General features: G+C 37.8%; 1 protein-coding gene across 1 annotated transcript in view; it reads right to left on the bottom strand.

Annotated features, from left to right (window-relative positions):
* Window positions 1-10,765, bottom strand: part of MAP4K3 (mitogen-activated protein kinase kinase kinase kinase 3) — a 72,994-nt gene that overhangs the window by 43,630 nt on the left and 18,599 nt on the right. Inside the window, exons 8-13 of the mRNA XM_085311318.1 lie at window positions 10,023-10,154; window positions 9,678-9,740; window positions 9,513-9,594; window positions 9,305-9,415; window positions 4,237-4,309; window positions 3,050-3,108 (exon numbers count right to left, since the gene is read on the bottom strand). Coding sequence (XP_085167444.1) covers window positions 3,050-3,108; window positions 4,237-4,309; window positions 9,305-9,415; window positions 9,513-9,594; window positions 9,678-9,740; window positions 10,023-10,154 — 520 coding nt within the window. The remainder of the gene's footprint in view (window positions 1-3,049; window positions 3,109-4,236; window positions 4,310-9,304; window positions 9,416-9,512; window positions 9,595-9,677; window positions 9,741-10,022; window positions 10,155-10,765) is intronic.

Raw genomic sequence — 10,765 nt, 5'->3', positions numbered from 1 at the left:
GTTTTTCATTCCCTCCCTTCTTCTCTATGGCGCTAAATTATACAGCTCACAAATCAAAGAACATCATTAAAACAATGCAGTTTATCTAGTACAGGATGTTTCTCAATTTTATCTCATTTTCCACAGTATATGAAGATGTCAAATTTTTAAAAACACTACTTTTCTAGCCACATAGCACCTAAAGAGCAAAGAAAAAAGAAAGCTCACTTTCTACAGTAATTTTTAAATTGCACTGCACTGTAAAATACAGTAGCAACTGTATTTTTTAGAAGTGCACTAAGAGAAAGTTTCGAAAATATATCAGAGTACAAACGATTCCAAAAGCCATTGAAAGCGCTTATGACTCCAACTTTTTGAATATTCTTCCTATTATTTGTATTACATGTTTACATTCATTCTGTAATATAATTGTTAGGAGAAGTCAGAGTTAAATTTATATAATTTTAAATTCCTTCATGGGACTAATTAACAGAACTACTGAACAAAAACATGAAGAAAACGTCTCTTCTATTTCTGATCAACCCTCTTAAGAAACTATGTATTTTTAAGACAGTTAAATTAGAACAAGCCCCCCTCAATAAAAAAAAATGATTCAACTAAACATGAATGTGCACTCAATATTTTCAATACTAACATACTAAGAATTCTTTCCTACTTTAGAGAAATATACATATAGACAAATCCTGGCACTGAATGGCTCTAACACAGATGAAAACACTGGTACAACATCAGGACAGAACACAAGCTTTGAAGAAGGAAAATAAAGACAAACCCAACATTGACAAAGAAAAGCATAAGATGAAAAATACCAGGTTAGATCTTGCAGTGTAGTATATTTCTTCTGAATTGTCCAAAAAATCGCTACTGTCAGGCTGTTCATTAGATAGAGATCAAGAAACTTAAGTTATTTACATTGTGACTGAAAGGTAAGTACAAATAAAGGGAAATTTTCTTGCTAAGAAAAAAAAGAGTTGTTAATTGAAACTTAAACCATGTTAAAACAGTTCTGGGGTGAGGGGAAGTGTTTCAAAACACAGCTAAGGGAATGGAAAAAAAGGACCAAACCACTATCAAATTACACCAAAATAATGAATTATTGTTCATCAGCTGACCGGTGATAATTGGTGACCTACCACCGCCAATAACTCACTATGCTGCAGTGGCCCAGTCCTTTGGCYGGTGCACTCATACCCTTAAGTAAATCAGCATAAGGTTTAAGCATGCCTTAGTAAGATAGAAGCAAAAGGGTCAGAAGAACTGCTTTAATAAAAAGGGAGCTGTATGGTTTGCAGTTGAGCAAGAGACAGGCATTTTTTGCTCCCATTTCTATTTGAAATRGTTTCTCTTTCCCAGAGCATTTAGATTATTACAAACTTCGTTTTCTGCTCAGGCTCTGCACTAGAACATCATTCTCTGAATAGCTCTCTCGYAAGCATGTGGCATGTCAATTTAAATTGTTCATTAAGTTCCAGATCTAACGATAAAATATGATTTTTCTCTGGTCTCTAGATCAAACACACACACAAAATCATAGTTAAGCTTCCTTCTTGGCTGACAGCAGTTGTAAGAATCAACACAACTCTTCTAATTCACTGTCTACAGCTAGTAGTATATTACAAAAACAGCTAGTGTCGATGCAGATATTTGAGGTAAACAGTTACCTTTGCTTATTGGAACTAGCTATCTTRCTCGCAGTGGCATTTTTATGTACATCACAGTAATTCTGTGACAGTCAAACTGATGTTTGTTTCACAAAAAGGCACTTTTTCCGTTCATATTTACGCTGAAAACAAACTCAAATAATTATACTAGCACTACACAAAAATCTCTGCAACTTATCAGAAATACTAATCTTTTAAAGATGAAATACAAAGTGTCCTAAAATAAGGAAATTTTTATTGTGAGAGGCCAAATCAGATCAGCATGCTTCAATGAACACGATTATAATCAAGACCCCTAAACAATGCTATAAGCAGTTAAGTCAAAGGCTATACAGCACATCTGAAATTGCCGAGTAAGTCCTGTGTGTGATTAGGTAAGCTGTTTTCCTGTCTTGAACAGACACCAGAAACTGCAAACTACCTGTCCAGCCAGCTGCTGAGTAAGAGTGAGATTACATACAACCTCATCCACGCAGCGCTGTGGGCAGACTGCAAAGGACAGGGCACTCTGAAGGAGAGCCACACAAGGAAATCTGCACCAGAAATGGCATGCACATGGGGTTTGTAGAATATTGTAGAAAAAGTCCATTCCTGAAACCAACTTGAGGAGCAGAGCTGGTGTCCCTCCCACCTGATAACAAGTCAGTCTTTTCACCTTACCACCTGCCTTAGATAAGAAATATGGAAGCCTACAATAAGGAAGCAAAGGAGTGTCTTTCATCGGGAATGAGAAGGAACTGCCCAAGTGCACAAATGTGGAAAGCAACAGTTGCCATGGAAGAGAAGTTACAGCAACAGACAGCACAGACACCTTTTCCCCAACTGCTTGTGTTCTCATTCCCCTTGTACTGACAGATTAGTGGGACGAAAACAACAAAACAGTGGCAATACACCTTTACAGAATATGGCAACTGCCAGCCTCAGGTGTGATGCAAAGATTCAAAGTGGGGCCACAGAAGACTGACTTGTGTGGTAAAGTAATAATCCCACAAAAATCCATTTCTTTAGTTCTGATATCAATCACTGTCAATGACAGCATGAGGGAGAGCAAAACTTGAGTAAGCACAGTAATTCTGTAAGTAAGCAAATAATTCTGTAACTAGGGAGAATGACAGTTGGCAATGAGGTATAAAGGACAGAGGAAACCCATAAGACAGTTCTTGCTTACCACAGATGACGCACCTGACAGAACCCACAAATAAGGGGTCTTGCTGCATACAGTGTAGTGGCACTGAAAGATTTAGGACCAATGTTACCACTTACTAGAAAAATTGCTAATAATTTTAGTAGTGCTAAGGAAGCATGCCACACATCTTAGACTTCCTCTCCTCCACAAATATCTGTAGAAATTAATACGTAAAGCATAGCCCATGCTACTTGCTACTCACAAATTCATGATGTGGCTCTGTCTCCTTCCGCAAGGGTGGATCAAATTTTACTTGGCCAACTAGAGAGGAAAATGAAAAACAAGAATTTAAGTTGGACTGAGATAAGAAATAGTTTAGCTCAAGGTCAATAAAAAGAAATAATTCAGCTGAACAAGTGTATCTTACCCCCACTAATGGGAAGTTTTGATACGCGCTCAACTTGTGCCTAGTAGAAAGTAATGGGTGCAGAAATTGCTCATTGTCTATCACAAAGACAGCACTGTCATCATTTGCCTCGACTTCTCTTTAGATGGACCAGGAAAGGGATTAAAGAACAGGACAGAGGAGTGCCCTTTTTAATGGAGTAATACAAGAAAAATACATCCATTGTGTGAATTCACTCATGGATTTGTTCTTCTGTGAGACTCACCAGCACTAATGATCTTTGAATGAGATCTGGAGAGTGCTAATCACATCTTGTAGAACAGCTCTTTGGTAGATGCTCTTTAACATTCCTCCCCTCGTTTTTAGCTTAAGAAAAAGGCTTCAAGTATTACTCTGGTTTATTTCAAGCAAAGAAGTAATTGCATTTTAGGGGATGGAGTCTGGCTTTAACAGCCAGTGATCAAACTTCTCTTTTCCTGATTTCAGTGTGACTTGTTTCAATTTGCAAGTAAAAATGACAAAAAGATGCTAAATTTATGAAGGATGAAAAATCTTCCCCCGCTACAACTATAAAATGGTACAGATTTTCATTTCAACTCTACAGGAACCTTTGTATTTTTTGATCAAACAGTCCAAGATTTAATTGCAATGCTTCCCTTGTTCAGACATCTAGATACAATATACTTAATAAGCAGCATTGTAACAGTGTGCTATTCAGCAGAATCTGGCATCACTCTGAATAGCTGGAGTGAGGCTGCACTGGTCAGCCCTCAGAGGAGCTCAGGTTATACCCTCCTCAATTAAGATGAAGCAATGCTGAGATTTATTAGAGTGCAGACATAAAAGACTGTATTCAAGTATTTTACATTAGTATTTATTCTGCAAAGTCACATGAAGCCTATCTCTATAGATGAAACTGTATGTTTTTATTTTGCTGTATATCAATAAAGATGTTTCTATATATGCCAGGTACCCAGCAATGCCAGTGGAAGTTACAGGTGAGCAATAACTAAACAAAGAACATTTAATATACACATGCTTACAGTTTATTTCAGAGCGTGTTTTTTCTTCTCTCACATTTCTACTTGTTGAGTGAATTCTATGAGGCACGAGAGGCTAGAAAAGAAAAACCAAAAAGCTTTAATACCAAAGTATATTCACTTCAAACAAAGCATCCTTGCCCTGAACTGTGTACCTTGTCTTTAGCATGTTTCTTCAGCATATCRAAAAAGAAGAAAGAATCAACCGGAACTATCTGGAGACCTTTCATCTGTACGATGTCTTCAATTTCAACACAAGGGTTTTTGAACTCTGTCTCCTCATTTCCAGAGTCAATGCTGGCCAGCATTGACTCTACGCATATAATATTTTCTTTTTGCACCTTCCAGTTTAAGGTTATTGATAATTTCCCAAATAAGCAGCAACACTAAATTAAAAGTGACTGGCAGCATTTTGATTTGTTTCGATATAAGAATCCTACTCATATCACATTCCCAGCTTCTAACCTAAACTTTTCCCCCCAATGCTCATTGATTAGCTTCTCTAAATAAATGACAAGGTAGTTTGAGCTTTTCAGAGCTGAACATAGGACAGAGTATTCCAGATATTCTTATGCTGTGTGGCAAGAATGGTGCCTTCATTATTACAAATTCACCTTGATATTTATGTTCCACTTTTCCCTAGAGTTCTGTTTACTGCTGTACTGAAAGGATCATGAACTTCAAGACTTGGCTTTCTTTTCTTTTGCTGCTTTGGGTTTTTTCTCTTCCTTATACATCAATTACTGTAGGTTCTCTTGGAAACTACAGCATAAAGTTTCTTAGGAAGTAGCACAAAACCAACCGAGTGCTGTACAATCACACCCACAAATTAGCAACATAAATCTGAATGGTAATTTCTCAGTATGTTCTCTGTGATAAAAATCTTACCATCTCTTAAAAAAAAGTCAGTTCTTCCTGATGTTAGCTCAAATAATCTATGAGTAATCCAGAGAATCTCCAATTTAAACATGCAAAGTGTGTTTACTAAATCTCTCTGTTGAACCTGTGGCAGTAAAGTAACTTTTAATGAAAGCAACCCAACTAGCTAATGTCAGAAAATTGATATGCTGGCATTGTAACTTGGCTTTTACATATACTAATTATAATCTTCACTTGGCAACTTTTGATTTGGAACTGATGACAGAATTAAGAACTACAATTGCTTTACAATCACAAGGAGTCATGAACCATGTTTATCCCTAAAATATTATCTGAAAGTATTATTCCTGTCCTCYTCTCCACTCACACAACTTCTTTGCTTTATATTAAAATCCAATATACTCATACTGCTTCACCTCACATATATGTTCACTTTGGTCTATTTTGAAATTACAGTCTCCAAGACTGTGGGTACATATTTCCTCCTATAGCTCTCAGAGGCACTTTTTCACCTTTTCTAAAATCTCTCAGTTCTCCCTTTCTACAGTTGTCTGGTTTGTCTATTATGCATTCTTCTGAGCTTTAAAGAAAAAAAAAAGTGGTTTGCTATAGCTCGAGATGCATGTTGAGGTTTGATTTGATTTTCTACTCAAGTATTTCAAATACTAAGTGCTGAAAGTGAACAATGGACATTTCGAAAGCTGGCTGGGGGCACCAACAACGGCGTATTCTCAGAGGGTCTGTGCAAAGTTCGAGTAACAGCTCTATGGGTCCCAAAAGGAGGAACATCCCAGAGGGAATTACTGCTTGAGTTCTGGTAAGATGGGTTCTTGTGGGAAGGAAGGCTCTTTCCTATCCCCTAACAAAYCTAAATGTAGCTGACTATCAAATCCTCATCTCCCTGTCACAAAGGCAGAGCTCTCAAGTCATCTCGAACGCCCTACCTGGACAACAAACCAACAGAAACAGCTGACATACAAGGTGTGCAAGCTGTGATCAAGTACAAAGGAATATAGATTAACTTCCTGACACAAATGCAATTCAGACACAACTTTAAGCATAAATATGGAGCTTAAGAGCAATCTTATCCCCAAAACATATAGTGTATGAAGGAACAAACATAAGCAGTTTCCTCTTTGCAGCCCTTTCCACTAACGCTGTATCCAACACAGGAATCACTGTCACAAAAATGTGGTAGAGAAGCAGTTTCCAACAGCTCTAAAGGTTTGTTCATCAGGGGGTGAACGCAGAGTCTCAGATGGAAATCCTTTCTTTGACCAAAGGAGAAACCAAATGGTCCTTCATTCTGGGGGAGGGGTGGGGGAAAGGACGAGATGGAATCATAGAATCAAGAACGCCACAATTGCAGATGTGCTACCAAATGAATAGTGACTATATCAAGGTGAGATCTGTCTGGTTACACCTGAATAAGCAGACTGCATGATTATTATCTTTTGCACTTCCACAGTATTAACCACATTGAATGTTACTTTTGCCTGAATACAGTTGAGAATGATTTGAAGATGTRGTAAGGCATTCCTAAAAGAGGTGGCAAATCCACACCTTAAATTCASATCTTACTCTCTATCTCACCCACATAACTCTCCAGAGTATCCAAAGGGTAACTGCAACTCCACAAAAGCAGCATGGGCCAGGTGAAGAGCTGGMATCACAATGCACTGTAGACTTCCCTTCAAAGACCACTGAAAACCACAAAAGCTCTCTAGCCTTCAAAAAAAGAAATTAGGGAGTAGGTCTGAAGCTCAAGATTCTCACCAAGTTTGTACCCTCTTATGTTGCTTCTTTCCATTTTTGATGGATGCATTCAGGTGACCGCCTCTAGCATAGAAGCAGAAACTCTCCAAGTTCGGATGAGCACCTTCATCTACCTCTATGAACAGGCAGGTCTTGGAGCAAGTTCAACTGTGTACAAAAAGAGCATGCACATTTCTTATCCCCTTTGATTTATTAGGGGAATGACCAYGAGGCTAGAACAGCTTTTTCTGTGGCAGGACTTCTTCCTCATGAGAAATAAAGATGTTGCTCAAGATGCATCACAATCTTTTATCTACTTTGTTCACAGAAGAGATTCTACCTTGCTTTTTGCGTAAGGAAGAGCTTTCACAAATGCCACTATCAGTTTTATTTTGCAGGTGGATTAAATGCCCCAATGATTGAAATGTTATCTGGTAACACAGTCAGGAGAGAAATGAGAAGAGACATCTGAGTTGTCTGTCAAAGAAGATTAAGCAATACAGGTAATGGTGACTGAAGCGCACTGAAGAGCTCGATACCATGTGATGAATAATGATGGAGAAATAACAAGAAACTTGACCTAATCTTATAAAGAACAAAAGTCAGAAGACATGTGAGACAGCTTGCTTATCCTCAGTACTGCCAGTCAGCCTAGCTCCTTTGTAAATGATGAAAATAAGCATCTTTTCTGATCACTGCTGTGAGGTTGTTTTCTTTTCCTATTATTTTCTCCCCAGATAAGGTATAGCTTTTTTCCTGATACCATGCTTAATTATGGGATTAACTGGTAAGTAATATACTGAACAACAGAAGAACTTTCTTAATAATAAGGCAGAAGTTWCATGAAAGAGTACTATTTTGAAAGCTAAAGTAATAGTCAATAAAATGTGTACTGAAGTGATGCCATACAGGAAGAGAAACAAGATTCTCCATCTAAGTGGCCCAAAATGAAGATGACTGAGATTCCTGCTGAAGATGCATGCAAGTGACACAGGTAGAGAGAACATCGATAATTCAGTACAGCTTCCGGAAAAGCTGGGAAGAGCCACAAGGCAAGCTACTCTGATCCGAGCAGTCCACTGATAGGAAGCACACCCCAAACAGATACCTTTCCTTCTTACAAAGGCTCATGAAAGCATTGGCTTTCTGGTTTCAACAGCAATACTGCTTCAGACAGGCCTCAGAGCTCTCAGTGCTGTCTCTGACAGCAGTAAGGAATCAGATAGCTTTCTCAACACTGATGTGAGTGTCTAATACAGTCAGTGCTTCCTTCTGTATTTAACTTCACTGAAGAGTTTTTATGGAAAAATTCACTAAGGGCTCTCTTCCACTTGCAATTCTTTTAAGCACATGAACTATTCAACCAATCTTTATGCCTTTCTTTCCTTTCCTCCCCAAGAAATATTTAACAAAAACTAACATTGTGCTCTACAATAGAAAACTGGATTTCACTTATGCTTCTTCAACTTCTAAGGAAGACAGAAACAGACTCAGTACATGTCACCTTTTCTTTGCTGTTCGGGAACGTGGAAGCTCATTTAACTTGTAAAATCTGAAAATGAATACCTTAAAGTAGTTGCTCCTTGTAAGACTATTTTCATTTGAATGCATTTTGCGACTAGCTTTCCATAAAGAAAAGTAAAATGTTTAAGTATGCAGTTAATGAATCAACGGAATTTACAGGAAATGTAAACTTTGGAAAGTCTTCACTAATACAAAATTAAGTGTGAAGATGGGATGCAGTAAGAAAGCACTTTTCTTCCCTTATTTGTGAAACACTTCAGTCCTGCTGAATTTATCATTCCTACATAAGCATGCTATTTTTTCCCCACCTGCTAAAGCAGAAAGGCAGAAACTTTGCCTTTGACAGAATCAGAATGATCTAGGTGACTTGATTTCACTTTTAAGACGGAAAAAATAAGCTGCAAGAAACACACAGCAAAACATTTGACAAAACACATCTAGGGAATCCCTCTTTTTCTTCTCTTCATGTCAAGGTTGAACAGACAGCAGACTATGAGCAAAAGACTAAGCTTTATGCAAGTGTGAAATGATTTTTATGAATGTTTCCCTTGCAGATGAACAGAAACATCATTCCATGAGGAAACAGAAAGTAGGAGGCAAGGCAGAACTCAGGACTAGAGAAGTAGTCCACATCCACTTTTGCAACACACATTCTTGCAAGGATGACAGTAAATTAAACTTCAAAAATACTAAAATATCTTGTTCTTTAAGCTTCTCTCCTGCAACTAAAACAACACTGGTAAATGTCTGTACTTGCGATGGGGCAGCACAATTAGAAAYAAGTTACCCTTGAGAGTATTCTGAGATCACAACAGGTTCTGTGGCTCAATAAATAGTAATTATGTATCTGATCATTTTGTTTTGTTTGCAGATTAAATCCTAATCTGATTTTATGATTAAAATGTATTCCTACCTCAGGATCATCATCATCAAAATCATGGTAAGTGGAATGATCAGGATTGTTCATTTTATCCAGAAGTTCAATAGCGAGACTTCGATTTAATGGTTGGGTAACAAAAGGATGCTGAAAAAATAGAAGAAAAAACACATTAAAATTTTCAGTCATTTTTAAGCTTATTTTAATTTCATAATATTTTAAAAAGGCATATGCAAATTTCTACCTGTAGTAATTTTTCGGCTGTAGGTCTTTTTTTAGGATTTTTTGTAAGTGCCATTTTCACAAAATGATGGAAACTATTGGACCTGCAAAATGAAATGGTAAACATTAGAATTCCTTGTCCAGTAAAATACATGATAATTATCAACTGAAGCAGAGAACTGCTTACCATTTCATTTTGTCCTTTAGCTTAGGAGGCTGGAAGTTGCTTTTCGTCATTAGAAAGAGTGCCCTGAAAAAACAGCATTTCTGTGGTTTGCATTGCTAATACAAGACAGAATATTAAATTCACTTTTTTCTGTTGGCAGTAAGAAGTCCATCAGTTTAAGAGACACTACCAGGGAAGATTACACATTTATGCACCAAAAAAGAGTTACAATTTCTGTCACTTTAATTGCTTAAAACTCGGTACCCTTGCAGCAGCCCCAARTACTGCAAGCACACATAGCCAGCTACTCCAAACAGATTATTTATGAAGATCTATTGGTGAAACAAGCTTTAACCATTTACTAACCTCATTGGATGCAAGTCAAACATCGGAGGCTGAAGTTCAGCAAGTTCTATAGCAGTTATTCCAACTGCCCAAAGATCACACAGTTGATTGTATCCACCTTTTCTTTCCACTGCAGCAACTTCTGGTGCCATCCTAAAGGGCAAGACACTTTTAGATACATTTCTCTCCAAAATTAACATTCTTTTGTATGCAACAGTTTACTGTGCCTTCCTCTACAGCTCTCTATTTATAAGCTTATAGAATATACATTTATATGATATATATATATATATATATATATATATGCATATATATGTAAAGGTATACAGCATACACATCCTAAAATTTAAGCTTCTAAATTTCACCCCCAAAAAAAGAGTTTCCATCACTCTGTCCCTTTCTTTCCAATTAATTAACATTGCAGTACTCCTTCATTTAATTGAGAGCAATGATAGGAAAATAATTCCCAAAAGGGGGCTGACCTGCTGGAAAGCAGCTCTGCAGRGAAGGACCTGGGAGTGCTGGTGGATGACAAACTGACTATGAGCCAGCAATGWGCCCTTGTGGCCAAGAAGGCCAMTGGTCTCCTGGGGTGCATTAGGTGCCAGCAGGTSGAGGGAGGTGATCCTGCCCCTCTGCTCAGCCCTSGKGAGGCCTCRTCTCSAGTACTGTGTCCAGTTCTGGGCTCCCCAGTACAAGAGAGACATGGAGCTACTGGAGAGAGTCCAGTGTAGGGCTACAAGGATGATCAGAGGGCTGGAGCA

Source organism: Rhea americana, unplaced genomic scaffold (assembly GCF_003343005.1).
Source record: "Rhea americana isolate MKP2758 unplaced genomic scaffold, rheAme1 scaffold_109, whole genome shotgun sequence".
Lineage (NCBI taxonomy): Eukaryota > Metazoa > Chordata > Aves > Rheiformes > Rheidae > Rhea > Rhea americana.
Note: the sequence above shows the minus strand (reverse complement) of the source record. Positions and strands in the feature narration are given on the sequence as shown.